Here is a 27623-nt window from a genome sequence, read left to right as displayed (position 1 = left end):
GCCTCTGCCAGTGTCTCCCCACCCTCACTGTGCAGAACTTCCTCCTGATGTCCAACCTAAATCTGCCCTGCTCCAGTTCCAGACCATTGCCCTCATCCTGTCCTCACAGGCCTTTCTGAAAAGTCCCTGCTCAGCCTGCCTGTGGGCCCCTTTCAGATACTGAAATGCAGTTCTGAGGTCTCCCTGGAGCCTTCTCCTCTCCAGGCTGAACAGCCTCAGCTTCCTCAGCTGCTGCTCACCAGACCTGTTCTCTGGATCTCTCAGACAGCTTGGCCTCAATACTGTGCTACACAGCTCTTCGAGCCTGTCCCCACAGAGAGGTTCTCCAGGCCTCTGACCATCCTGGTGCCCAGTGCAGGCTTGCTGGAGCCCCCCAGGTCGTGGCTCTTCAGCGCCAGCCGCAGCTGCCTGTGAGCCCTCCTTGCAGCTTGGCCCTGCCTGCAGTGCTGCTCCTCCAGGCGCTGCATTGCTCAGCCAGTGCTGGTTTCCCTCTCTTCTCCTTGCACAGGTGCCAGGGCTGGCTGAGCTCTGGCTGTGGGGCTGTGATCTTGCAGGGAGGTGTTTCCCAGCTCATCTGTTGGTTTCCTGCAGGTGCAGCTGGAGCGGATCCGGCAGGCAGATTCCCTGGAGCGGATCCGAGCCATCCTGAACGACACAAACCTGACGGACATTAATCAGCTGCCTGAGACATGACAGCCTGCTCCGCGGGCTCCAGGGCTGCCTGGGGGTTTTAACTCATCTTTAGAGCAACATTAATTATTATTTAACTCTAACAGAACGAGCAGAAGACAACGAGAGGGGAGCGGTGACTTAACGTTTTGTTTCGAGAGGGGGAACAGGTTTGGTTGTGGGCAGGAGGAGAGCGGCAAGTGGCTTGCGGTGCAGGCAGGAGAGCTGTGTGATGGCAACACTAATGAGTGTGGTGTTCGTGTTCTGCCGGCTGGGAGCAGTCCCTACAGCCTGAAAACCTTCCCTCTTTCAGCCGACTCTGTAACCTAATCTAGACTTCTGGAGCAGTGACCCCACCCTGTCTTTTTCCCTCTGTCCTTTTCCCCACCCCACTACTGTGATTGAAGTAGCTGCTGGAAACCATCTTGTCCCTCCAAAGCATTGAAGAGCAAAGTGGTTGAAGTGTTGCTGTTTGCCTAGTGAGTCCCAGTATTCAGCTAGCAGAGAGAATGAGGTGTAGAGTATTGCTGTATGGATATTTTATATTAAAATATGACTTTATTAGCAGGACGCTGGAGATTGAGCTTCTTTCCTAACTCACTGCTGCCTTCTGGCCCATTGCCCTGCTTGGGATGAAGCGGGATGGACCTGGGTGAGCTGCGCTGTCTCCTGCACAGAGAGCTGCTGGTCCCAAGCAAACGAATTGAACTCCTCGAAATCTCTCTGTCAGGTTCTGATAGTTGATGAGAAGCACAAGAAATGCACAGGTTTGGAATCTCTGCAGAGATGGGGTTGAGGAGGGGGAGCTGCAGCTGGTGTTCTCGCAGCCCTTCAGCTGAGCAGTACCTGCAGTCCCTTCTGGCTGTGACAGAAGGAGCCAGCAGGAGCAGCTGCACGAACCCTGTACATCGGCCTTGTGCAGGGCCGCTCTGTTCCGGTGGCTGGCACCAAGTGGAAGGCTGCCAGCTGTCACGGGGAGGAGTCCAGGGGCGGTGCTGAACGGAGGAGATGGCTCAGCCCGGCAGTTCTGGGGCAGCTTCCCAGGCTGCAGAAGGGTGGTTGCAGTCTCAGAGCACAGTGTGAGGGAGCTGTGCTGTGCTGTTCTGCTGGTGGAGGTCTGAAGGGTGCACAGCATCTCTGCTGCTTGAATCTGGCTCCTGCACTGTGCCCTCTTTCTGTGACCATACGTTGGCATTGTCCCTTGTGATGTGACAGCAGAGGCCCAGGGCTGTGGTGACCCAGCAGGTGCTAGCTTTGGGCTTTTTGTCCTGTAAACCTGTGGTGGTACTGGGACCATTCCTCCTCCTTTCCCTCCTACTGGTGGAGTTTCAGGCATGCAGCTGGGTGCTGTGTTCCACTTGTGGCTGCTGGTGCTGATGGCATTGGTGGAGCAGTCTGAGCTGTTCAGCTGAGCCCTGCTTACCACCCAGGCCCAAGGAGGTGAAGGAACAGGTAGCTACTGTCCAGCGCTGATCACTTGGACTTCCCTCCACTGCTTCTTTTTCCTTTACTTAGCCATGGCTACTAAGGGATGAAAACCCAGAAGTGACAGGAGCTGCTCCAGGCTGCACTGCAGGTGACTCTGTTGCAAGTGCTTCAGTCTTAAGGCTGGCACTGATGGGTTTGAGGAGGAATGCCTTAAAAACAGCCCAAAAGCAGCCTGCAGGCTCAGTGCAAGCATTAAAGCAGCTTATTCACCCCAGCAATTAATTGTCCCAGTAATTAACTCCTCCTGACACCCATTCCTGCCTTAGCAAGGAGCAGTGGGAGCTGGCAGCACTGGCATGGCGAGCTGGCAGTGCTGGCATCTGAAGCTGGCCTTTGGCTGAAACGGTTCTGCAGGGCTTGGCCACTACCAGCTCGGAGAGGTTAACCTTTCGCACTGCCTGCTGGGCTGTGAGGTGACAGCAGCTGCCTCCTACTGCATCAGTCCACTACCAGCTGCTTTGCAGTCAGCTTTCCAGGGGTTAGGCTCCTGTTCTGTGGGGTGGACTTGGGAGAAGCAGAGTTGAGGCAGAGGTAGGAGCTGTGAAAGGAAAAGCTTTTCCCTGGTTTGTGCCAGGTCACCTGTGCAGCAGGGGTTCAGGAAGCTGTTGCTGCATGGCAGAACCACCCCAGAGTCCACCCATCTCTTAGGCGAGCTGAACACCTAAGGAACTGCACCTGAAAGGCAGGAAAGGACTTCTGGTGAGGCTTTGGACCAGCCTAGTGCAGGAGTGTAAGGAAGGAGCTTTGCTGGCCTGTCAGTGGCACTCTCTGTCCCATACTCAGTGCCTGCCTGTGCTCTGCACAGCCATGGCCATAGCTGACTGCTGGGATTGTTTCCAGCAGCACAGGACTGGTGTCTGTGGCACAAGGTGGTAGCTTTTTATAGGTGTGGAGGTGCCAGGCTGCAGGGGAAGCGGAGTGAGGGGGCAGCAGGTTTGTGGTGGTTCCTTAGGGGCAGCAGCTGCTGCCTGGAGCTCTCTGTGTGTGTGTGGCTGTGCATGCTTCTGGGGCTCGGTGCACAACCTGGCAGGGTAGGCACAGATGAAAGCTCACCAGACAGGTGCTGCTGGCTGCTGGCTTCCTTGCTCTTCAGCAGGCACCGTGCGGGGCAGTGAGGCTTCCTTGGGTTTGGAGGAGGGGTGCAGTCACCCTGTGCTTGTATTCCTTGGCACCAGCTCCCTCTGTCGTGCACCCCAAGGCCTTGGCTGCTGCTTGAGTGTTGGCTGTGAGCACTTGAGAGCAGGCACAGGAGTGATCACAGGAGGATCACTGCTGTGCCTGCTCAGCTGCTGCTGCCCATGCCTGGGTCAGCTACTGCTGGCCCTTAGGGGGGGCAAGGAAAACACATCTGCAGAAGCAGGACCTTGAGCTTCTGCTGAGCTCAAATTTGAAGTGGCCTTTAAAACCAGAGTAGCTCATGCCAAACGTGCAGTGAGCCAAGGAGACTGCAAGTGATGGGCAGTCAGAGCCCCTGGGGAGCTGCTCCATGGATTGATGATGGTGTGTTTGCTCCTAGAGCACCGGCAAGCCAGTGCTGGTGCCTCCAGCTGCTGGTGCTTGGGTATGAGTGGAGCAGGGTAGCAGGCTCACCTCACTGAGTAAGAGAGCCTCGATAGGCACTAGGTCTGACCTGGCAGCCGTGCTACAGGGTCAGTGGTCAGGAAGCTGCCTTCTGCTCCTGCAGTGTCAGAGGGACAAGATCAAGGTTTGTAGCCATTCCTATCCTTGTAGCGTCTGCACCTGTGCACCCCCAGCATGTCTGGTAACCCTTACCCAGCAGGTACTAACAGCTCTCCCGCCCCTGACACTCCTGTAGCAGTGCAGTTCTACTTTTCAAAGCTGAGCCTGACCATGTGGGCTGGGGGACAGCACTTCCGACTGTCCACAGCAGGGGAGGGCCTGCAGCACAGCCCCGGGTCAGGCAGAGCCTTGAGACGTGGATACTGCATTCAAACGAACCAGCCCTTGGTGTCCTGTGCAGTTGTGGTGTGGGGTTCTGCCGTGGGCAGGACTCAAGTGTAACCGTTTGTTAATGTATTGAAGGTGTGTCCTCATGGAGAGTGTTCCAAATTAAACAAGCAAAACTGCTGCCCCCGTGTCTGCTTCTCTGCTCCTTCTCTCCCGTCACAGGCCTCCCACGCAGCCATGCCCTGGGCCAAGGGGAGGAGAGGCCTCCCCAGAGTAAGCCCAGGGAGCTGGCTGAAGGAAGCAGCGCTCCCCCCAGCCTCCGGTTAAAGAGCTGCTGCTGCCTCCTGCCCTTGTGAAGAGCTACTCCCCCCAGCCCCTGCGGTCCTCACAAAAGACTTTTATTGAACAAGACTCTTCACAAAAGAGGAAGTGAAGCTGTGGTGCTCAGCAAACAAGGGCAAACAGCAGAGAAAAATAAAGCTCCTCCAGCCCTTTGGCGTAGGTTCCTCATGGTAGACATCTTAGAAGTTCATGTGGCTTCTGACATCATTGATCTGCTTCACCATCTCCCTGATGTGCTCTCCCCTAAAGACAAAGAAATCCAGTCAGGAGCAAGCAGGAGGGAAAACGCTGCCCCTGGGAGAAGGGAGGCACTGGCACCAGTCACTCGTTAATGCCAAGCAGACAGGGGCTGCCAAAAAGATCCTTGGGCAAAACCTGACATAGAGCAGGTTTAGTTTAAGTCTGGCAGGAGCTGGCCCAGTTCCAGCTGCAGTGGAGGAGCTACTGCCCAGCCTGGGCCCGGGAGTCCCGGCAGAAGCCAGGCTGCAGCCCACAGGAGGAGCCCAGCTGCACTTACTCTTCCTTCAGGACGGTTTGGATGCACTTGCTCTGGTAGGCACTGAGGCTGATGCTGGGCTTCCGGGAGCCTCTCCCCTTCTCCATCTTCCGCTGCTGGTACTCCTTCTTCATTTTAACCTGGCCTCAGGCACAAGAGCAGCCCAGTCAGTGCTGGCACTGCCTGACAGGGCAGAGCTTCCCAGTCCAAACCCCACAGCAAACAGATCCTCCTTGGGTTAGCATCCCCTGGCTCTTGCCCTGCCTGCCACGCAGAACAGAGCCATACTGCTTGGTCTGTGAGCAGACTCTCTTACAGTTTACATCACGTTGCAGAGGTCCTGTCTGGATCCCCCGCAAGGATCAGAGGTTACTGAGGTGAGCTGGTGCCAGTTTGGCTCCAGCTGCTCTGCTGAAGGACTGAACTCTGTCGGCACACTTGCTAGGTGCTGGCAGTGCTCTACCAGAGCCAGCCCATTCCCCCCTCACCTGTCTGAGAGCGTTGCTCAGGTGCTGCAGCTGGTCGCGGATGGTCTGCAGCTCCTTCCTCATATCCTTCTCAGTGTCTGACAGGACAGGGAGCTGAGAGTGTAAGCTCCAAAGCACTTTCTTCATCCTGGATGTACAAAGCAAGAATCATTGCTGCAAGAACTGACCTCCAGCTTAGACCCCCCCAAGGGAAGCTGTAGCCAGGTGGGGTTGGGCTCTGCTGCCAGGCAACCAGCAACAGAACGAGGGGACACAGCCTCAAGCTGTGCCAGGGCAGGTCTAGCCTGGATGTGAGGAGGAAGTTGTTGGCAGAGAGAGTGATTGGCATTGGAATGGGCTGCCCAGGGAGGTGGAGTCGCTGTGCCTGGAGGTGTTCAAGACTGGAAGAGGCACTTGGTGCCATGGTCTGGTTGACTGGCCAGGGCTGGGTGCTAGGCTGCACTGGATCAGCTTGGAGGTCTCTGCCAACCTGCTTGATTCTTTGATTCTGTGAATCTGCTCTGCCAAGCCCAGCACCAAAGCATATCCTCAAATACTACCTCTACACAGCTTAGAAACACTTCCAGGGATCAGGACTCCACCACCTCCCAGGGCAGCCTGTTCCAGAGCCTCACAACCCTTTCAGTGAACTATTTTTCCTCCTGTCCAGCCTAACCCTCCCCTGGTGCAGCTTGAGGCCATTCCCTTTTGTTCTTTCATAGTTCCTTGGGAGCAGAGACCAAGCCCCATCAGTAGCTGCTCCCAAGTGGTTTTGCACATCACTGCCTTCCATGGAGTTAATGCTGTGGGAGTTTGCTTGAAGTCAGTCACTGTGAACATCAGCTGGGTTCAGAGGTGCCCAGAAAATACTTTGATCAAAGAGTTCAGGCAGTCCTTGCCCTCTGGCAGCCCCAGGCTGCACTCACCTGTTCATGATGTCTTCTTGCTTCTCTTTGGCCTCCTCGTACTTGTCGGCCAAGCGCTCGGCCATCTCCCGCAGGCTCTTCCTGAATGTAAGGGGAAAGGTTTGTTGGCCTGGGGTTAGAAGCAGGGACAGCTGGGTGTGGGAGCAGGATGAGGAGCTGCAGCAGGTGCTGACCCCCCAAGCTCCATCAGAGCTGCAAATACGCCTACTCCTCCCTGGGCTCAGGCTGTGCACAAAGGGGCAGCTCCTGCTGCTGGCTGGCAGCAGGCAGCCCACACTCACCTTTCTTCTCGACAGTAGTTCAAATCTTCCAACTGTTTCTTCTTCTGTGCCCACAGCAGCTTCACTCTGGAAACAAACACAGATCAAATCAAACCACTCCCTACAGCAGCCCCAAGTGCAGCAGAAGTGATTTGTGCTCCTGGGAGCAGGGGTAACCAAGGGCACCAAGCAGTGGTGAGAAGCTCTTCCATCCTGTCCTGAAGGGAGATGTAATGCAGATTTTCTTTGCTGAGGTCAAAAGATGTCCTGCCACCCCCAGGCAGGCTGGCAGCAGCAGCAGTATTTTGTCATACTCCTGCCTACCCAAGTGCTGCTGGAGGCGTTCAGGAAACATGTGGACAGCACCTGGGCCACAGAATCACAGGATGGGTTGGGCTGGAAGGGACCTCCAAAGCTCATCCAGTCCAACCCCCTGCACTCAGCAGGGACATCCTCCACTACACCAAGGTTGCTCACAGCCCTGTGCAGCCTCACCTTAAATAGCTCCAGGGATGGAACCTCCACTACCTCCCTGGGCAACCTGTTGCAGTGTTCCAGCAGCCTCCTGGTGCAGAACTTGTTCCTTACATCCAATCTCAATCTGCTCTGCTCTCATTTCAAACCACTGCCTGTGTCCTGTCCCTGCAGGCCTTTGGGAACAGTCCCTCTGCAACCTTCTTGTAGTCCCTTCAGGTACTGGATGGCCACTCCAAGGTCTCCCTGGAGCCTTCTCATCTCCAGCCTGAACAGCCCCAGCTCCCTCAGCCACGGTGGTGCTGGGGTGATGGTTGGACTCAATGACTTTAGAAGTCTTTTCCAACCCAAACAATTCTGGGGTTAGTCTCCCATAAGCCTATTCTCCTCCTTGCCAAGGGTTAGCCCAGCAGAGGAGGCTCAGCACTGCTGGTCCAGTCAGGGTACAGCACAGACTTTGGAAGCTTGTGTGTTACCTTTGCTGGATTTCCTCCTTGGCCAGGTCCTGTTTCAGGATGTATTCCTCTCTGAACACCTGCGTGGCCCTGCTAAGCAGCTGCAGGCATTCTTCAGGGGGAGGAGCAGCATCTGGATCAGCAGACCTTGAGGAGAGAGGCAGAGTTTGGCAGTCTTGCCCTAATGTGTTCCCTTGACAGGCTGCACAACTCTCAGCACTTACTGGGATCTCAGTTACAGAAGTGAGGAGCTAAAATTAAATCCTTGTGCTGGAAATGATTTTTTCTGTGAGGAGACCCCAAAGTATCTTAAAGGTACTCCAACCCCCAGTGGGACAAGTGATGAGCAACTCCAGCAGCTCAGGTCAGCCCTGCTTGGAGCCCCTGGAGCACAATGATCCCCAGCCTCCACTGTCACTTGATTGGGACACCCTCCCTGCCCAGGAGGGGTGCAAGCTGTGCCCCCATTATTGCCACGGTCACAGCTTCACAGGTTGCACTGGGCTGGAAGGGACCCTCAGAGCTCATCTTGTCTAATCACCCTGCAGGCAGCAGGGACACCTCCACCTAGAGCAGGCTGCCCAGGGCCACATCAAGGCTGATCTTGAATACTTCCAGGGCCTCACCCACATTTCTGGGCAGGCTGTTCCAGCAGTTGAAGCAGAAGCTGATGGACACACAGTATTCCAGAGAACTCCCTGAGGACAGCATCTTGACTTACTTCAGAAGCAAAGGGTTGGCAGAGCTGCGCTGCAGGATGCCTTGGATGTGCTTCTCAAAGGAGCGCCGGGACTGAGCCAGGATGCGCAGAGGGGAAGCATCCACATCTTCATCTGCCCTGGTGCAGAGCAGGGGAGGGGATGGAGGGTGGACTGTGCTCCTAGCAGAGGACAGCACAGGGAAGAGCACAGCTTAGGCCAGCACAACTTCATCTAGGGCCATTTAAGAGGCATTTGAATTGAGGAACTTGCCCACTGTGCAGGATGTCTTACAGCAGCCAGGCACAAGTGTTTAAGAGGAAATATTCCCATTAGGTAGCAAACACAGCTCCAGGCAGAGTTGGTGGAGCTCAAATTCCCACATCTTTCTATGTGGCCACAGCCCAAGCTAGCAAACATCATGAAGGACCTTTTCCTGAAGGAGCAGACAGCTCCCTAACAAGGCAAGCACTGGGAGAGCAGAAGGACCTGATGCTCAAAGTAGCCTACCCACTCCCTGCCCACCTCTGTCATTTCAGAGTGGGGCTCACAGGAGCTGCAAGAAAAAAACACTTTGAACACACTGCAGAGAGTTTAAGGCCACTGACGTCGATGCTGGCTCTGCTGAGGGGTCCTGCCACACACTAACCACTGCTCTGGGCAATACCCTGAAAGCTGTGCTCTGCCTGCCCTGCGTGAGCCACTTGGCTGTGCAAAGGCAGCTCCACCACACCACTGGGCAGCTTCCCAGCACCCCAAAGCAAGCAAAGCTGCTTTGGAAGCTTCTCTCAGTGTCCTGCAAGGTGCAGAAGCCTGGAGTGAAAGGACCAAAAAGAATATCAACAGCCTGTGGTGCTTGGCATGCAGCAGTCTCAGACTGCAAACCAAGGACAAGCCACATACAGGAGGGGCCTGGTGATGCACTCGTAGGTGTTGGTGATGCAGATCATGGTGGGCCCCAGGATGTCAGCGACGATCCAGAACCCTCTGATGGGAGCAGGCTGCCTGAAGGGAAGAAAACAACAATGAGCTGGTGTGAAATGCTCTTTGTGGCTGAAGTTGTGCAGGTTCACCCTCCAGAAAAGCTCTGGGTGTAGCAATTAGTCTACACCAGCCAGCCAAGGGTGAGTCCTGTCCCAGGGCAAGCTGCTCCATCTGGAGAGGCAGAGCCTGGGCAAGATCCCTGTGAGCAGCAGTGAAACCTGCTGTCACCCATGATCCATGACCCACTCCTCCAGAAAGGCTCAGATGTCCTCAGGAGAGAGCACAGAGGCTACTGCACCACCTCTTTGGTCCAAATGTCCTCTCACCTCTGGAGAGGCTCCAGCTGTGTTGTCTCAGGGAGCCCTTGAACACCTCTTGACAACCACTCACCTGCAGCTGCAGTGCTTGGTACACAGCATCCTTAGGACTTCGGAAGGTGAGAAGAGCAGCAGAGACACAACTCATAGAACCACTAAGGCTGGAGAGCACCTCCAAGCCTAGCACGTCGAGCAAAATGATACCTCTAAGGCCTGGCTAAGCTCAAAGCATCCTGTGCTTGCAAAGCATGGTTTGATCCTCACCAGCTGGCTGAGGGGCCATGGAAGTGAACAGTGCTGCTGCTTTCACAGGGCTGTGCAGACAGGGACACAGGAGCTGGGTTTGCTCCACCTGTGCATGAACAATCCTGCTGCAGAAATTTCTGTTACCTGAATCCTCTTGACCTGACTTTGTTACTTTTAATGGCAAAAAAAACAGCAAAAGAGAAATAAGAGACTCTCAGGCTGGTTTGGGTGGAAGGGACCTTTCCAGGCCATCTAGTCCAACCACCCTGCAGCCAGCAGGGACAGCCCCAGCTGAAGCAGGTTGCTCACAGCCCCAAACATCCTGACCTGCACTGCTGCCAGCCATGGGGCAGCTCCCACCTCTCTGGGCAGCCTGGGCCAGGCTCTCCCCACCCTCAGGGGCAAACATTTCTCTCTTCTCTCCACTCTCAATCTCCCTCTTTCAGTCCAAACCATCCCCTCTTGGCCTGGCACAACAGGCCCTGAGGAAAAGCCTGTCTCCAGCTTTCTGATCTCCACTTTCAGCCCTGCAAGGCCACCAGAAGGTCTCCCTGCAGCCTTTGCTTCTCCAGGCTGAACACTCCCAACTCCCCCAGCCTGGCTCACAGCAGAGCCCTTCCAGCCCTGCCAGCACTGCTGTGGCCTCCTCTGGCCTTACTCCATCAGGTCCCTGTCTGTGCTGAGGACTCCAGAGCTGCAGGGAAGGTCTGAGCAGAGCACAGCAGAGTGGCAGAATCTCCTCCCCACCCCTGCGACCCACAGGGGATCAGCCCAGGACAGACTGGGGCTGGGCTGGCAGTGCTCAGTGCCAGCTGCCCTCCACTTCCAGAGCCCACTGGAACTATTTGCCACAGCAGCTCACTGACTTGGAAGCAGCAGGAAGGGTTGGGGTTTTACCTGCACGGCAGTGGTTTGGTACAAAGAATGTGTTCAACAAAGCACTTCTGCTCTGCTCCCAGCTCTTGCAAACTGTCTTTGTCTTCTTCATCTACAAAGAGATTTGTCAGAATGCACCAGGCCAGTCTGCAGGGGGGGGGTCTGAGCATTCCCTACACCCACCAACCTGCCACTACCAAAAGGGAGCTGCTCAGGTGCCTCCATACAGCAGTGTCTCAACACTCACCTGAGGCGAGAAACCTGTGCAGTTTCTCTATCCAGGTCAGCCCCACGCTGTGCACCCCAGCCTCGTGTGTGCAGTGGTATCTGGAGGGACACTTTGGATCTGAAATTCCAACAGCAAGTGGCACCAAACTGAAAACATTCTCCCAACCTACACAACCTGCTGCCCTGGTTTGAGCTCCTCCTGCCCCACCACATCTTTCTCATGCCACTAGCAAAGGGAGGAACACAGCAGAGCAGGGTCCTGACTAGCTTCCTGTTGGGAGAGGCCCAACCACTTTGTCTGGCCCCACCATGGCACCAGAGGGTCTCATGAGCAGGCACCAGTCCTTCCCCCAGCATCAGCACCCTCCCAGAAGCTCCTTCCACAGTGGGATCACCACAGATGAACAACTTCTACTCTACAAGCCACAGCTGTAGGAATTGAGTGTTAGGTGACCAGCTGGAACCTGCCCTTCAGCAAGCACCAAGGCACCTCCCAGGCCTGGTCTTCACATGGCACTTGAACACATCCTCTGCCACCACTGTTTGCCACCAATGGCAACCTGTAAACACCCTGAAATAAAGCAGGGGAAAGCCAAAGCCCCACCCACAGCCCTACCTCGGTGCAGTTTGATTGGGCAAGAGAAATCTGACTCCAAAGGTTCGTCTTCATCTCCTGATGCCAACTTCAGTGCAAGCTCCAGCTCAACACGTTCGAACACGTACAGGGAAGGGATAAGATCAGATCGTGGGTCCCAAGACTTTTCTGACTGTAAGGAAATTGAATTCTTATGGCAGACAGGATGCAGAGAGAGATGGCAACATGAGCTGCAGCAAGAAAGGGACATGACCTAGGCAGCAGTACTTGTGGGCAGGGAAAGTCCTTCAAGTCCAGAAAAAGGCTACCTCAGAAGCAGGGCTTCTTAGACTGCCAGAGCCCAGCAGAGTGGGGCCACAACAGACCTGCAGGGATCACCCAGTCCAAGCCCTGTTCCAGCAGGGCACCCACAGCAGCACAATGCACAGGGCGGGGTTTGGAGGCTGTCCACACAAGGACACTCCACAACCTCTCTGGGCAGCCTGCTCCAGGCCTCCAGCACCCTCACAACAAACAACTTTCTCATGGTGGGTTCCAGTCTGTGCCCCTTGCTGCCCCTTCTCCTGTCCCTGGGCACCACTGACAAGAGTCCAGCCCCAGGCTCTTGCCCCCCACAGCTCCTTCAGCTCTTGCTGAGCATTGCTCAGATGCCCTCTGGGGCTGCTCTTCTGCAGGCTCTCAGCCTTTGCTCCTCACAGAGCTGCTCCAGACCTCTCAGTGTCTTTGCAGCCTCCCCTGGCCTCTCTCCAGCAGTTCCCTGTGTCTCCTGAGCTGGGGAGCCCAGAACTGGACCCAGACTCCAGTCGTGGCCTCCTCAGGGCAAAGCAGAGGGGGAGGAGAACCTCTGAAGCATTTCATAAGCTTGATCAAAACCTGCTCTATTGTCAGCACACATACACACACCTGACACTGAAAGTCACCCCCATCCCAGAGACTGGCTGGCACAGGAGGCAGCCTGGCTGCACCTCACGCGTCAGCGCTTGGCACTCGCTGCCAGCCTGCCGCCATCCTGCAGCCAGCTTTGACTAAGGACACAAACGTGCAGAGAAAAGGAAAGGGCAGAGGAGGTACCTGCTCCTCATCCTCCTCCCCATCCAGCACCACGCAGTGGTAGAGCATGCCTGCCTCGGTGGCGATCACCAGGATGTTGGGCACACAGGGCAGGCAGAGCACGGCGCAGGCATCGTAGCCGTAGTTGTCTTCTGCTGCAGGGTGCATGGGCAGGGGCCCCAGCAGCCTGCCCAGGTTCCTAGTGCTGCAAGAAAGAAGGGCTGCTCTCAGCAGAGGTGGCCAAGGAGGGGTCCTCATTGCTGCCTGCTGCAGACCAGCTACAAAATCACAGAATGCCAGCGTGGTGGCATTGGAAGGGAGCTCCAGAGCTCATCCAGCCCAGCCACTTGCCAGAGCAGGTCACACAGGAACACAGCCAGGTGGGTCCTGAAACAAGCTACTGAAGGAGACTCCACAACCTCTCTGGGCAGCCTGCTCCAGGGCTCCAGCACCCTCACGCCAGCCTGTACCTCTTGTTCCTTGTCCTGCCACTGGGCACCACCACAATTGCCTGGCACCTGCATCCTGACACCCACCCCTCAGATATTTATAGACACTGCTCAGGTTCCCTCTCACCCTTCTCCTCTCCAACCTAAACAGCCTCAGGCCTCTCAGCCTTTCTTCACAGCAGAGATGTTCCAGTCACATCCTCACAGCCTCCCCTGGACTCTCTCCAGTAGGTCTCTGTCTCTCTTGAATTGAGGAGCCCAGAACTGGACACAGTACTGCAGCTGTGCTCTCAGCAGGGCAGAAGGGCAGCAGAACCTCCCTAGCCCTGCTGGACACACTTTTCTTGACACATCCCGGGATGCCAGTGGTCCACTTGGCCTGAAGGGCACACTGCAGCCCCGGGAGAACTTGCTGCCCACTGGGGCTCCAATAAATTAACAAAGCAGCACAGTGATGTAAAAGAAAAACCCAAACCAGGCCAAGGTTTGGAGCTGTGTCCAGTTCTGTCAGAGTGGAGCAGCTCAAGCGTTTGCACTACAGCCAATCAGTGGAGATCCCAGAGCAGAGGCTGCAGCTCAGCACTTCATGGCTTCTGCTTTCAAAGCAACCAAGCCAGACTGCAGAAAATTCAAGAGGAAACACTGTCACAGGACACAAAGTGCTCCGGGAAAGCTCAGGTTAATTACCCTTATACTTAATTAGCTTCTTGCTTAATAAGCACTTCAGAAGCAGCATTTTGTGGGGTGGCAGTTTCTAGGTGGTGTTTCTGAAGGGCTACAACCCATTACCTTGCCTGCAGACAGGACCTGCTCCATGCTGAGGCAGGCAGGGCAGGTTCTCACCTAAGTACCACATCTCAACACCCACTCACCCTGGCAGCTTACAAGTTTTCCACCCTACTCTTAGCTTGCTGAGGGACTTTTGACTTTTCCTTACAGAACACACCTGAGAACCCTCCAGGATCTTCAAACATTCCATCTCCTCAAATGCTACTGGCTCATGGCACTGCCACAGCTCAGGATGTGCTGTGAACCAAGAGCCCCAGAACACACCTGAACAGCCTCAGACTTACTGATCTGAGGGAGCAGGAGAGGTTTGGGTTGGAGATGAGGAAAAATTTCTTTGCTGCAAGAGCGGTCAGGGATCGGAAGAGGCTGCCCAGGGTGGAGTCCCCATGCCTGGAGGTGTTCCAGAAACCTGTGGCCATGGCACTCAGGCACATGGTGTGGTGGCCATGGTGGTGCTGCCTAGGTTGAACTGGATGATCTTTAGAGATCTTTTCCAACCTCTGTGGTTCTATGATCTTTTAAGAGTCCAGCGTCTGCAGTTCAGCTTTCCAATGCAAAATGCCAGCCAGTGGATTCTCAGCAGTGGAAGAGCACAGCCTGAACATCTAGATGAATAAAGATGAAATCTGCATTTCCACAAGGCTGGATTGAATCCACAAAATCCTTGGATTTCAGTCTCCTGGCATTGCCACAGGGAGAAACCAAGCTGCAGGGCACTAAAACCGGCCCAGCCCCGAGCCTGGACAGAACGCCAGCCAAAGAGAGTGACGGTTCCCCAGCACCCCAGGAATGCTGAGGATGATGTGGTCCTACCTCTGAACCAGGCTGATGTAGGTGAGGAAGGTCTCTCCATTCTCATACAGGATGTAGAGGGGGTAGGCCAGGATCTCTTCCCCGCCTCGATGCCCCAGGGCATTCTTTGGCACTGGCACCAGCGGCCCGAAGTCGAAGGCCACTGCGGTCTCACCTAGCGACGCTGTGTAGGCTCTCCTGGGGACAGGGCAGAGGCAGGGGCCGTGAGGACATCAGCTGACAAATGTCTGCTCAGCACCTCTCCATCACCCATCTGACCTGCTCTTTTCTTACTGCTGAACACCTCTCTGTGGGCCCTGGCACGCTCAGCAGCCACAGCACACTTCAGCACTGTAGCCCCACAGAAGACAAGAGGGGGACGTGCTGAGGACAGCAGGAAACGGTCTCAGGTTGCACAAGGGGAGGTTTAGGTTGGAGATGAGATGAAACTTCTTAACTGAAGAAGTTTCACTGAACAGGGCTCTCCAACACAGGCACAAACTGCCCAGGCAGCCGGTGGCGTCCCTGTCCCTGGAAGGGTTTCAAAGAGGCAGCGGCGTGGTGCTGCCCCAGGGGCTGCTCTGCAAACACCCAGAGCTCTGCACTTTGTTGCTGCTTTCCAGTAGGCTGGGAAAAGCAACTCCACAAAAGTGCTAGGAAGAGGCCCCAAGAAAGAAACCCCACTGGATTTCCAGGTAGATTTGCCACTTCCTCATCAGAAGCACACAGCCTGACTCGTGCCAAGCATTTCCAGCAGCAGGCGGCAGCACCAACCCTTTGTTGAGCGTAAGGGTCTCCTCCTCGGCGTCTGAAAGAGCAATCACTTTGACAGGGCTCTGAGGAACCTTCAGGCTGTAAAACCTGGAGAGGAGAAACAGCAGTGACGGTCAGCGAGCTGGCAGTGCTGCAGCTGCCCCTGCTGGGCCAGAGCAGCAGCTGTACCAACCTGAAATTCCCCTCACCCTACTTTTCATGAGTAACCTCCCGAGAGCAGCAGGGCACAAACGTCCAGAGAGAAATCAAACTGCACAAAAGTACCACTGAGGTGCTGGCTGCAGAGAGCTCCTACCTGATGGTGTTGTCTGAAGTGAGGAGCACGACGTGGGGCTCCAGCGTCTCGCAGGGGTACCAGGCAGCGTGCTTCAGCGTCAGCGACGGCGAGCTGCTGAAGAACCGCTCTGCGATGGGAACCGTGCTGCAGCGCAGGGCAGAGGCACAGTGAGAGGCACAGGGCAGGCTGGGGAGGAGGAGCTCCAAACCCACTTAATAAGCTTCAAAGCCATTGGCTGTATCATTCGTAAAGCTGGTGGGACAGCTGTAACTGGAAGCACTTTGGTACCTGCATCTGAGTGCTTGCTTTTACCCACCACAGCTGACAGCCCCCAGAAAGGCTGGAGAATGCCAGAGAGGAGCTGCTTGCTTCTCAGCAGCTGCAACACATTTAGAAGCTCATTCATTAGGGCCACCTGACAATCAGCAAGTCCCTGATCCAAAACAACTTCACTGGTGCCTGTCCCTACAGCTTCGATACAGCCAATGTCTTTTGGGTCTGTGCAGCCCACACGAGGAGAGGCTGTGGAGGAACCATGGCAGGACAAGGGTGCTGGCAGGACAAGGGTGCTGGCAGGACAAGGGTGCTGGCAGGACAAGGGTGCTGGCAGGACAAGGGTGCTGGCAGGACAAGGGTGCTGGCAGGACAAGGGTGCTGGCAGGACAAGGGTGCTGGCAGGACAAGGGTGCTGGCAGGACAAGGGTGCTGGCAGGACAAGGGTGCTGGCAGGACAAGGGTGCTGGCAGGACAAGGGTGCTGGCAGGACAAGGGTGCTGGCAGGACAAGGGTGCTGGCAGGACAAGGGTGCTGGCAGGACAAGGGTGCTGGCAGGACAAGGGTGCTGGCAGGACAAGGGTGCTGGCAGGACAAGGGTGCTGGCAGGACAAGGGTGCTGGCAGGACAAGGGTGCTGGCAGGACAAGGGTGCTGGCAGGACAAGGGTGCTGGCAGGACAAGGGTGCTGGCAGGACAAGGGTGCTGGCAGGACAAGGGTGCTGGCAGGACAAGGGTGCTGGCAGGACAAGGGTGCTGGCAGGACAAGGGTGCTGGCAGCCCCTGAGGTCTCACCCACCTGCAGTTGACTGTGGATTTCCCACCTTCAAACTCCGAGCTCTTGCCCCAGCGCTTGGGCAGCTGCAGCACCATGAGCCCCTTCGTGCCGATGAGTGCCACATGATGCTGTGTGGGGCTGAGCAGTGTCTGGTAGACCTCAAACAGGGGGGGGTCTATGCAGAGGAGGGTCTGCAAACAGAGATATTGGAGCAAGGATCAGCCACAGCCTGGTCTGGGTAGGAAGAGACCTTTCCAGGCCATCCAGTCCAGTGCCCTGCAGGGACATCCTCAACTGGAGCAGGTTGCTCACAGCAACCCTGCCCAGCTTTGCACCCCCTCACAACTCCCAAGTCCTCCTCCACCGCGCTACACTCCAGCCCTTCGCCCCCAGCCTGCGCTGATCCGGTCCACGGAGCAGTGGCACCTCCTGACTCTCCTGATCTATACAGCAGCTGCTGGGTGCAGAAGGAGGTAAACCTTCGCTCCCCGCCACAGCCAGGCCAAACCCGACAGCCCTCACTGCAGTCCCACCGAGAGCACGCTGAAGGGTGACCGCCGCGGCGGGACCTTCAGAGACGACTCCGCTCAGTCCCGTTAGAGCACCCCCGCTGATTCATCCCCTCTCGCCGCCCCCTCCCAGCCTCCCTCGGCACCGAGCCCCACCTGGTAACGGCTGAGCGCCGCGGGGTCGGGCCCGCCGAGGCGGCGGAGGCCGATGGTGTGTAAAGCACTGCACTCCCCATCCCAGAGCAGCAGGTCCCCGTCGAGGCCGAAAAGGAGGTTGCGGATGAGCGGCGGCCGGGCGGTGGCGGGGACGCGGTCGCGGAGGCGGCTAAGGACGGCGTGCTGCGGCAGCGCCGCTCGCCACTGCTCGGCCGAGCCCCACTCGCCCGCCATCGCCGCCGCCTCGCCATCGGCGGCACTTCCGGCGCCTCACTGTACGCCACTTCCGGCGCCTCACTGTACGCCACAGAGGCGCCGTGGCGGTGGCGGCCATGGAGGAGCCGCTGCGGCGGCACCGCGCTCGGTACAAGGGCCCGGCCGCGCCGCCCTGGAAGGAGACCTACCGCCGAGTGAGTGCAGCTGCGCTGGGAGGGCGTGGCCGCTGCTTTGCACCTGGTCTGGCCCGCCCCGGCTCGGTCGCCCCTGGGCATGCGGGCAGGCCGGGCCAGGCCTTTCCCGAGGGCCTTGGGCGGGAGCCTTCAGCCCGCTCCGGGCGGCCCCTCCGGGACTCCCAACTCGCCTTAGAAGCCGCTTCCTCAGGGCAGCACTAACGGGCCCCGTGTCGCTTTGTTTCCTTCTAAGCGCTGCATGGAGAGGCTGAGGAGCAGCCGGGCCAAGCTGCTGGACCGGTACCGCCAGGCCGGGGAGAGGGTCTGCGGCCCGGCCACGGGCGCGCTGCTGGTACGGGAGGTGATGGAGCTGGAGTGGCAGACGCTGCAGGCCGGGCAGCAGAGCCTGCCGGCCCTCGGCTCCACGGAGGCCTTGGCGCAGGTCAGTGCAGAACATCTCTGCAGCGTTCGACTGTCACTGTTCAGTGTGTCTGGGCTGCCCCCGTGCGCAGCCAGTGCAGGCTGCTGTGCCGTGAAGTGCTGCCGTTAAGCCCACGAGCAGACGATGGCTTCTTGTCCTTCACTGTACGACTCGTGGAGGGTGCAGGGGAGCAGCTTGCCAAAGCTGCTCTGCCTCTGACCACCCCTGGGAATGGGACTGAAATCGCAGCCTTCTGAGAAACGAGGCCGTGGGCAGGCTCTGTTCTTTAATCTGCTGTGGGTGACCTTGCACAGGTGATTACCACAGAATGATGGTTTGGGTAGAAGGGACCTTTCCAGGCCACCCAGCCCAACCTGCACGCATCAGGGACAGCCCCAACTGGAGCAGGTTGCTCACAGCCCCAAACAACCTGATCTGCAGTGGTGCAGCCATGGGGCAGCTCTCACCTCTCTGGGCAGCCTGGGCCAGGCTCTCCCCACCCTCAGTGTCAAACTCCCTTCTCTCCACTCTCAATCTCCCTCTTTCAGTCCAAACCATCCCCTCTTGGCCTGGCACAACAGGCCCTGAGAAAAAGTCTGTCCCCAGCTTTCTGATCTCCACTTTCAGCCCTGCAAGGCCACCAGAAGGTCTCCTTGGAGCCTTCTCCAGGCTAAACACCCCTAACTATCTCAGCCTGGCCTCACAGCAGAGCCCTTCCAGCCCTCAGTAGATGGCTTTACATAGTGCAAGGCTGTGCCAGTACAGAGACTGTGTAGGCAGAAGCAGCAGTAGGGTGAATTTACACTGGAGTGACAGTTCAGTCAGGTGCTAGAAGCCAAGTGAGGCTTCCAGGAGGAGCAATGCCTGACTGATGCACCTTGCAGATGCTGGAGGACCCTGATGAGCTGGCAGTACTGGAAGAGATCCAAAAGGAACTGATCTTGCAAGGTAAATTCTCTGGCCTCTTCCTGACGCATTTGCTTTGTGATGGCCCTGACTTCTGGTGACCCAGAGCAGCGGAGGCTTCACTCCTTGGTTCTTGTGGGCCATGTGGTGTAGAGGGAAGGCCTCTTTAGAAACTTCTCATGCATCAGATGCCCTTTGGACAATTTTAAGAGATGTTTTAAGGTTTGTGAAAACCTAATGAGGGGAAAAGAACAGGAGCGAAGTGTTTGGGAGCTGTAGCAACCTGCATCAATCAATTCGGAGTCGTTGGTTGGAAAAAGTCACCCACCCGAGGCTGGCTGAAGACTCAGCTGTAGGGAAAGCAGGTTTAGCAGGAACAGTTCCATAGGGGTGGAGATCTGATCCCAAGAAAGAATTCAGCACCTAGTGTCTGCCTCAGCGTCCCTCTGACCAGCACCAGAGGTTGGTGGCAACTGCCTGAGGCTGCCTTGCTGTGTGCAGAGCAGGCGGTGCTGGAGGAGTATGAACGCAGCCTGCGCTTCGACCAGGAGTGCCTGGAGGCCGTGCTGGAGGGCCTGGACGCCGCCCACAAGGTCATCTGCCCTGTCTGCAGGAAGTAAGCAAGCTCCACCTGCTGGCATTGAGGGCCTCCACTGCCCTTACAGCAGCTTGGGTTTGGAAGTGGGCAGCAGCAGTGGGCCAGGGCTGCTGTTAGCATTAATCCCAGCAAACAGCCCCCCTGGAGTGACCATCTCCATCCAGAGGGTCCCTCCCTGTGCTTTGGTTGTGCTAGTGGTGATGCTCCTTGCATGTTCTGTGCAGGAACTACCTGACTGTGAGGCATCACTTGGTCCTCTGCCAGTGTGGGTTGTGCATCAGCACACAGGTAAGCTGTGCTGGCACCAGCCTGCGAAATGTGACTGCTTGCAGCTGCTGCTGCCCAGGGGCAGTCTGTAGCTGCAGGCAGCAACTACAGATGTCTTTCACCCCCTCTTTCTTCTCAGGGTATGACAGAAGGGAGGCTCCAGTCTCTTCTGGAAAGCACTGTCACAGAGCATAGCCAGAGGTGCTGCCACAACCCAGAGTTCACTGTCACCAAGGGCACAGAGGAAGAGGCAAATCTGCTCATGAGCTGTTCGGTGAGGCCCTGGGAGCCTGCAGCCACTTGACGTGGGTAGAAGACACAAGTCCATTGAGCCCAGGGAGGGTTTAACTGCCTTGGCCAGACTTCTTGGCTTTCCTTTTGGTCACCAGTAGCTGTGAGAGACAGAGTCAGGTGGCAGATCATTGAGCTGCTGGGTTAGGGAAGCTGTCATAGTATGGAACTGGTTTGGGCTGGAAGGGACCTTAAAGATCGTCAGATTCCAACCCCTGCTGCAGTCAGCAGGGACACCTCCCACTAGCCCAGGTTGCTCAAGGCCTTACCCACCCTGGCCTTGAACACCTCTAGGGAGGTCTCACTCTCCCCTCTCCTGGCTCAAAGCCATTGTCCCTCGTCCTGCTGCTCCCAGCCCTTGTCAGAAGATCCTCCCCATCTCTCCTGGAGCCCCTTCCAGGCACTGGAAGGCTGCTCTGAGGTCTCCCTGGAGCCTTCTCCAGGCTGAACAGCCCCAACGCCCTCGGCCTGTCCCCAGAGGGGAGGTGCCTGTGACATTCGGTGCCTCAGCTCTCTCACTTTACCTTCCAGGCCTTATGGAAGCAGCTACTCAGGTGCTTCAAGAAAAGTTTCACCACCCACTGTAGCTGAAGCCTCCTCAGCCATTCCTCTTGGAAAATGACCCCCACTCCGACTCAAGCTGGAGCCAGTGAGCTCTTAGCTTTACTGCTTACCTCACATCCCCGTGAGGAGCACAGCCTTCAGTTCTGCACACTAATGGTTTGTTTTCTCCATTTCTAAAGGCCTGTGACTCCTGGACAATTCTCCTCTAAGCTGCTCCAACTGCTGCTTCTTTTAACTGAAAGGACTTCAAGACTAAACCCTGCCCAGAGCTGCTACATTTCTGTGTCAAAAAGCTACTTGAAGAGGCGGCTGTGCTGCCTTGCTCTGCACTTTCACTGGCACAGTGTCTGTTTGCAAATAAACCTCTTTAGTGGATTGTAGCCTTAGTGCTATCCTTAGTGCTATATTTCAGGTGAGCTCACAGCTCACTCAGCTCTGGGGTCTGTTTGAACTTCACTTGTGGCCTAAAGATCAGCATGGAGATAGAGGTCTGAGGAGATGCCAGCAGATGCTGCCCTGCAGAGATGCCTCCAGGCAGCAGTTTCAGTCGTGCTGGGGCTGAAAGGCTTCAGCCGCTCTGAGGTGTTTCTCTGCATGGCTATTGTGACAGCAGCTTCTGGCAGCACCTCCCTGCTTGCTTCAGAGGGCTCCTCAAACACCATCTTTTATAACCCTGATGTTCTGGAAGCCTTGGTTTCTAGGAGCCACATTTGTCATCTTGGCTGACAGAAGGCATGCTGCTGGCTGGAGAGGTTTTCCTTGGAGGCCACTCCAAAGCAGGACACAGCACTGTGGAGCAGCTGCTCTGGCTGTGGCCCAGACTAAGAGCAGCATCAGCTCTGTGCAGTTTACAAACCATCAAGGAGGCAGCAGCTGTCAGGGGGATGTTGAATGTTTTTTATTCTTCACATTCATTCTTAATTGTACAAAAGCCACCAGGAAGGGTGAGGCAATTCTGAACCGTGATGGCAGAGGCCTTGACCTGGGCTGCACAACAAAAGCCAACCCCCACATGCCAGTAAGACTTCTGCTGCTCCAAAGCCTCTTACTCTCCATCCCTGCTGTGAAGATGCATTTGGGCATTGCTGGCTGGAGCAGTGCTGTGGAATGCCCACACTTGAAGAGGAGTTTCCTAACCTACTGGCATTTGACAAAGCTTTTAAGGTCTTCCAGGAACCTGATGTACTCCTGGTGCTCCAGGGCAGTGCTGAGCTCTATTAGCTCATCAGCAAAGGTGTTGTCCACACCTCGGTCAGCCAGGAAATCCATCAAGTGATCGTACAGAGCCTGCAAGCAAGCCACAGGAGACTCCTCAGCAGAGGCACTTGGCAAAGGGGTGCTCTTAAAAAGGCCCCTAGCAGCTAGGCCCTTCCTCCCACAACAGTCAGGCTCACCTCCCACAGGAGACCAGGGAGCTGCTTGTGCCCTGCTCAGCAGGTTTGCCCTTTTGTGTAATATTTGGAGGGAAGGAGGGGGCATAAGATGGGTCATGGGATCCTAGCATGGGGATTGCTTTGTAGCCACTCTTGAAGTTTGTAGCCAGTTCAAGAGAGAGAACTACAGGTGAGAGGCCAGGGGAGGCTACAAGGATGCTGCTGAGAGGCCTGGAGCAGCTCTGTGAGGAGCAAAGGCTGAGAGCCTGCAGAAGAGCAGCCCCAGAGGGCATCTGAGCAATGCTCAGCAAGAGCTGAAGGAGCTGTGGGGGGCAAGAGGCTGGGGCCAGTGGTGCCCAGGGACAGGACAAGGGGCAGTGGGCACAAACTGGATCCCAGGAGGTTCCACCTGAAGAGGAGGAGAAAGTTGTTTGTTGTGAGGGTGCTGGAGGCCTGGAGCAGGCTGCCCAGAGAGGTTGTGGAGCATCTTTGTGTGGTAGAGCTTCCAGGCTCCCCTGGCCATTGTGCTGTGGGTGCCCTGCTTGAGCAGGAGTTGGACTGGGTCATCTCCAGAGGTCCCTTCCAACCTGACCACGCTGGGGTTCTGTAACTGCCAGTCATGCCACCAGCACTGCACAGCTGCTGGGACCACCTAATAGTGCTCAGCTGGTGGCAGAACCCTGATCCCCAGGCACCCAGGGGTGGAGCAGGGCAATCCCCCATCTCAGGTGGGAGCAAGCAGACATCTGCAGCCCAGGGCCCGAGTGTGAGCAGCACTCACCCAGTCCAGGGAGTCTGTGTTGAGGGTGTAGTTGGTGTCCTTCCAGTCAGCCTCTCCTGTGGGCTGGAAGCTGACCTCCCGGATGGTGAAAATGTCACTTTCTTCCTCTCCCTCATGTCCGATCTGAAAGGGGAGGGGAGATGCGAGGCAGTTAGCTCCAGCTGCTGGGCACCTTCAGCAGTCTCATCCCAAAGCCAGGACTCACACCACAGCCAAAGCCTCAAGAGCAGTTCTAAAGCTGTGCCTGTCCCCTGAGCTCCGGGCCCCAGCTCACGCTGCCAGCACTCATCTGATGGACAGCAGCAGCTCGAATTTTACAATGCCAAAACCTTTTCTGTGTGGCTCTAACCCCCTGCACACCTCTCTCTAACCCTCCACAGATCCCAGTATGGTAGGGGTTGTCAGGGACCTCCAGAGATCATCCAGACCAACTCCCTGCCAGAGCAGGGTCAGCCAGGGCAGCTCACACAGGAACGCATCCAGGTGGGGTTTGAATCTCTCCAGAGGAGACTCCACAACCTATTTGGGCAGTCTCTTCCAGTCCTGTGTCACCCTCTCACTCAAGTTTCTCTTCCTGGTGAGCTGGAACCTCCTGGCTTCCAGTTTGTGTCCAGTGCCCCTTCTCCTACTGCTGGGCACCGCTGGCAAGAGCCTGGCCCCTTCCTGCCCTTCCCCTTCAGATACTTGTAAACATTGATCAGATCCCCTCTCAGGCTGCTCTTCTCCAGACTAACACGCCTAGGGCTTGCAGCCTTTCCTTCTCAGAGGTGCTCCAGCAGTGGCACTACCCTTGTCGGGCAGGGCTGGCTGCATAAAGCATCTGTGAGTGAACTACAAAGATCAGGATGAACCAATGCTCTTCCATTTTGTTTCTTCCCTCTTGTTTCACTTCTGCTTCTCTTTGTGACACCTCACATGAGTTACTGAGACCCTCTATTAAATCTGCCCTGTTGTGGCCTCTCAAGCTGCTGTGCTGAGTTGAGCCTCTCTTCTCCAACAGAGTTCAGCAGGTGAGGAAGGAGTGGAACATCTGCCCAGAGAGTGTCCTTGCAAACACAAACCCTTGCTATTGCCTTTGGAAGAGGAGCAGTAAGGAGCTGTGTTCTCTGCAGACTCTCAAACTCAGAGCACCCTGAGGAGCAGAGATCTGCCAGCAGGCATACAGGCAGCACACAGTGAGGCCCAGCCCAGGGCTGACTGCAGGCTGACACCCACCTCATCTTCAGGGTAATGGCAGTCGAGAACCAGGGTCTGCTTTGTGTCATCCTTTATCACCTCCACAACAAAGTTTGGAGTTGATGTAAGCTCAGGCTGAAAAACAGAAAAGCTGCATCAGCACTGGAGGCTGACCAGGAGCTGACAGCACAGCTCCTCCCATTGCCTTCTTTCTGCAGTCCCCAGCCTGGCCAAGGGCAGCCTCACCCTCAGCCCCTGTTCTGCTCTGTCCCACAGGGAAAACGGCACCTGGGAGCATCTGTCGCTCCCTGACAACTCCACAGTGCCAGGAGCTGGCAACAGACTCATGTTCTGAACAGGAGCTGCTCGTGCCCATCCTCCATGGAGGGCACAGCCTGCCCACAGACCAGGTGCACTGCTACTTCTCAGTGGGTGCAGCATGCCCAGGAGAGGAGGTGATGGGTAAAGTGTCCCCAGTGGTGTCACTTCTCCTCCGGAGCCCTCCCACCCTGCTCTGCCCTTCTGCTGCAGACAGGAGGGTCAGAGCCAAGTGATGGCCAGCCCAAAACTAGCAGCACTTTATAACCTGGAGCCCCCAAGTACAAAGAGAGGAAGAACCCCTTAAGGGCAAGGTTCCAGCTTGCCTCTGTTCCCGTCACTGAAGCCCACATCCAGAGTGAGTTACCTCCTGCTCATCAGGTTTCTGCTCCTCTTGGGGTTCATCCTCAGCCGAGGGTGGAATGCTGTTGTTGATGTTGAACGTGACTGTTATCCTTCAGGAGAAACAGACACAGCTCAGCCTGGGGTGCACACAGTCACCCAAACTCCTGCTCTTTGAAGCTTCTGCTGTGGTGATGGCCTCGTGGTGTGGAATTCACACAGCCAGAACCAACCCAGGTACTGCAGATAAAGACACCTGTGTGCTGCTGCCTTCCTCCAGCTGCTCTCAAAACCAAGCTTCACTGGTCTGGGCTGGTAATTTGACTACAGGCATCACAGAATGGGATGGGTTGGAAGGGACCTCGAAGCTCATCCACTCCCAATCCCCTGCCACGAGCAGGGACACCTCCCACCAGCACAGGTTGCTCAAGGCACCATTCTGGCCTGAAACACCTCCAGGCAGGGGGCATCCACAGCCTTCCTGGGCAGCCTGTGCCAGTGTCTCCCCACCCTCACTGTCAAGAATTTCTTCCTCATCTCCAGTCTCCCTCTCCCAGCTTCCAGGATCATTGCAGGAAACTCTGTAACATTTACCTGAGTAACAAAGTTGTGGGGAAGATGTTAAAAAAGGCCCTCTGGCCAACAGCGGTGAGACAAAGCTCTGCAGCACCCAGCCCGTGGAGCCCCCAGAGCAGCACCACGGGAACAGCACCCGGCACAGGGGAGCTGGAGAGGGCTGGGGATCAGCCAGTCCAACCCCTGCTCCAGCAGGGCACCCACAGCAGCTTGCCCAGCAGCACAGTGCCAGGCGGGCTGGAAGCTCTCCACACAAGGACACTCCACAGCCTCTCTGGGCAGCCTGCTCCAGGCCTCCAGCACCCTCACAACAACTTTCTCCTCCTCTTCAGGTGGAACCCTGCCCACTGCCCCTTGTGCTGTCCCTGGGCATCACCGACGAGAGTCTGGCCATAGCCTCTTGCCCCCCACAGCTCCTTTAGCTCTTGCTGAGCATTGCTCAGATGCCCTCTGGGGCTGCTCTCCTGCAGGCTCTCAGCCCCAGGGCTCTCAGCCTTTGCTCCTCCCAGAGCTGCTCCAGGCCCCTCACCATGCTCACCTTCTATCACCCCCTACTGCTCCCCCAGCCCCCGGGGCACACAGCCTGGCCCAGGCCTCACTCACTTCTCCCCGGCGACTTTCCGCACCAGCTTGGCCTCCGTACCGTGCACCTCCAGCTCCCAGCCGCCGGACACCTTGGGCAGGGATTTGTGCTTCTGGATCTTCTTCTCCTCTTTGATCTCGTCCGTCAGGAACTGGGCGAAGGCTTTGTCCCCTGCGGGCCAGAAGCAAGGGGGGGTCAGTGCCGCTGCCCCGCTGGGGACGGTGCCCCCCGCCACGTGCTGCCGGCAGGCCGGGAGGGGCCCGCACGGTGCCCCCTGCCGGCGCCTCACTGGGCCCCGGCTCGGCTCCGCGCAGGACCCCGCGGCTCACCCTCGGTGTGGAGCCCGCCGCAGCCGCAGGACACGCCGGCGGCCGAGCCCCGCCGCGGCCGGAGCAGCGCCGTCCGCCAGCCGCCGCCGCCCAGCTGCCAGAGGCAGCGCGCCAGAGGCGGAGCGGCGCCGGGCGGCGGCAGGAGGCCGCGGGGAGAGGAGCAGGAGGAGGGGAGGAGGAGGCGGCGCGGCGGGTGGCGGAGCGCCGGGCGCAGGGCGCAGGCGGCGGCGGGGCGCAGGGCCCGGGCGAGCAGCATGGTGCGCGGGCAGCGGGCGCTGGGGCGGGCAGAGGACACCGCCGGCCCCGGAACTGCCCGCGCCGGCTTCCGGCCCCGGCGGCCCCCGCGGCGGGCGGTGGCTCGGAACCGAGCCGCGGCGGCGGGGCAGGGGCCGCGGGTTCGAGTCCCGGCTGCTGCAGGAGGCAGCACCCCGGGGAGCGCTCGGGCTCGTTCTGGCGGGTCGCAGTGAGAAGGCAGGGACGGGAGAACGAGGCAGGGCCCTCGGAGCCCCGCAGTGGAGGCAGAGCCCTGGGGCGGCTGCAGAGTTGCTGTTTGGGCTGCGCTGCCCCGAGGCGCTGCCGGTGGCGGCTCTGCGCCGTGCAGCTCCCGTGCCTTAAGCAGCGCAGTCATCCTCGGGCGGAGCAGGAGGAGGATGTCGATGAGGCCTTCTACAGGCAGCTGGAGGTAGCCTCTAGAGCTAACTCCTTGGTATTCACGGGAGGCTTCAGTCCCCCTGATGTTTGCTGGGAAGCTCACAGCCAGGCACAGCCAGGCCAGGAGGCTCTTGCAGTGTGTCACTCCAGGTAGTGGAGGAACCAACAAGGAGAGCTGCACTGCTGGGCCTTGTACTAACTAATCAAGAGGGAGTGGTTGAGGACATCAAGGTCGGGAACAGCCTTGGGGACAGTGACCATGACATGGTGGAGTTCAGTGTTCTACAGGGCAGAGTCAGAGCAACAAGGAGCATTGCAACCCTGGGCTTCTGCAGAGCTGACTTTGTGCTCCTCAGGGCCATGCTGGCAGCAACCCCACGGGCTGAGGCTCTGGAGGGGAAAGGAGCCCAAGAAAGTTGGCTAATGTTTAAAGGTCACTTCCTCCCAGCCCCAGCCAGGTCTGCTCCCTTGAGCAGAAAATCAGGTAGCTGTGCTAGGAGACCTGCATGGCTGAGCAAGGAGCTCCTGGAGGAACTCTCAGGGAAGAAAGAAACTTACAGTTCATGGAAGAAGGGATTGGTCACCTGGGAGAAGTACAGAGGAGTTGTCAGGGCATGCAGGGAGGCCAAAGCCCTCTTGGAACTGAAGCTGGCAAAGGAAGTGAAACAGAACAAGAAAGGCTGCTTCAAACCCATCAGCAGGAAGAGGAAGCCCAGGGAAGGTGTGGGCAGTGCTGAGCCAGGAGGCAGCCTGAGAGCTGAGGGTGCAGAGAAGGCAGAGCTG

General features: G+C 57.2%; 4 protein-coding genes across 6 annotated transcripts in view; 2 read left to right on the top strand and 2 right to left on the bottom strand.

The window, feature by feature from the left end:
• Positions 1 to 4247, top strand: part of RABEP1 (rabaptin, RAB GTPase binding effector protein 1) — a 59843-nt gene extending 55596 nt beyond the window's left edge. For both annotated transcript variants that reach the window (XM_064166417.1, XM_064166416.1), the window contains one exon: positions 592 to 4247. In XM_064166417.1, coding sequence (XP_064022487.1) covers positions 592 to 693 — 102 coding nt within the window. In that variant the 3' untranslated portion in view covers positions 694 to 4247. The remainder of the gene's footprint in view (positions 1 to 591) is intronic.
• A 195-nt stretch (positions 4248 to 4442) lies between these two features.
• On the bottom strand, positions 4443 to 17527 carry NUP88 (nucleoporin 88). The gene is made up of 17 exons (XM_064166418.1): positions 17276 to 17527; positions 16632 to 16801; positions 15579 to 15704; positions 15284 to 15370; positions 14531 to 14707; positions 12501 to 12684; positions 11451 to 11601; positions 10854 to 10952; positions 10628 to 10718; positions 9087 to 9188; positions 8207 to 8365; positions 7507 to 7632; positions 6578 to 6643; positions 6297 to 6377; positions 5392 to 5518; positions 4925 to 5043; positions 4443 to 4650 (listed from the first exon to the last, which is right to left on the bottom strand). The coding sequence occupies exons 1-17, from the start codon at positions 17507 to 17509 to the stop codon at positions 4587 to 4589; spliced, it is 2163 nt and encodes a 720-aa protein (XP_064022488.1). The 5' UTR covers positions 17510 to 17527; the 3' UTR covers positions 4443 to 4586.
• A 56-nt stretch (positions 17528 to 17583) lies between these two features.
• On the top strand, positions 17584 to 21091 carry RPAIN (RPA interacting protein). 2 transcript variants are annotated; one of them, XR_010307299.1, is made up of 8 exons: positions 17584 to 17685; positions 17918 to 18106; positions 18970 to 19033; positions 19493 to 19607; positions 19814 to 19877; positions 19996 to 20130; positions 20679 to 20796; positions 20891 to 21091. XR_010307299.1 is itself a non-coding variant. In XM_064165921.1 (7 exons), the coding sequence occupies exons 1-7, from the start codon at positions 17608 to 17610 to the stop codon at positions 20918 to 20920; spliced, it is 675 nt and encodes a 224-aa protein (XP_064021991.1). In that variant the 5' UTR covers positions 17584 to 17607; the 3' UTR covers positions 20921 to 21091. The 2 variants fall into 2 exon arrangements, 1 of the variants encoding a protein (XP_064021991.1); XM_064165921.1 differs by lacking the exon at positions 20679 to 20796.
• A 496-nt stretch (positions 21092 to 21587) lies between these two features.
• C1QBP (complement C1q binding protein) lies at positions 21588 to 26460 on the bottom strand. Its single transcript, XM_064165920.1, has 6 exons — positions 26190 to 26460; positions 25881 to 26031; positions 24727 to 24814; positions 24081 to 24176; positions 22866 to 22988; positions 21588 to 21998 (listed from the first exon to the last, which is right to left on the bottom strand). The coding sequence occupies exons 1-6, from the start codon at positions 26443 to 26445 to the stop codon at positions 21849 to 21851; spliced, it is 864 nt and encodes a 287-aa protein (XP_064021990.1). The 5' UTR covers positions 26446 to 26460; the 3' UTR covers positions 21588 to 21848.
• Between the last annotated feature and the right edge of the window lie 1163 nt (positions 26461 to 27623).

The sequence above is a fragment of the Pogoniulus pusillus genome, chromosome 27 (genome assembly GCF_015220805.1).
Source record: "Pogoniulus pusillus isolate bPogPus1 chromosome 27, bPogPus1.pri, whole genome shotgun sequence".
Taxonomy (NCBI): Eukaryota; Metazoa; Chordata; class Aves; order Piciformes; family Lybiidae; genus Pogoniulus; species Pogoniulus pusillus.
This window is presented reverse-complemented; position numbering and strand designations above follow the sequence as displayed.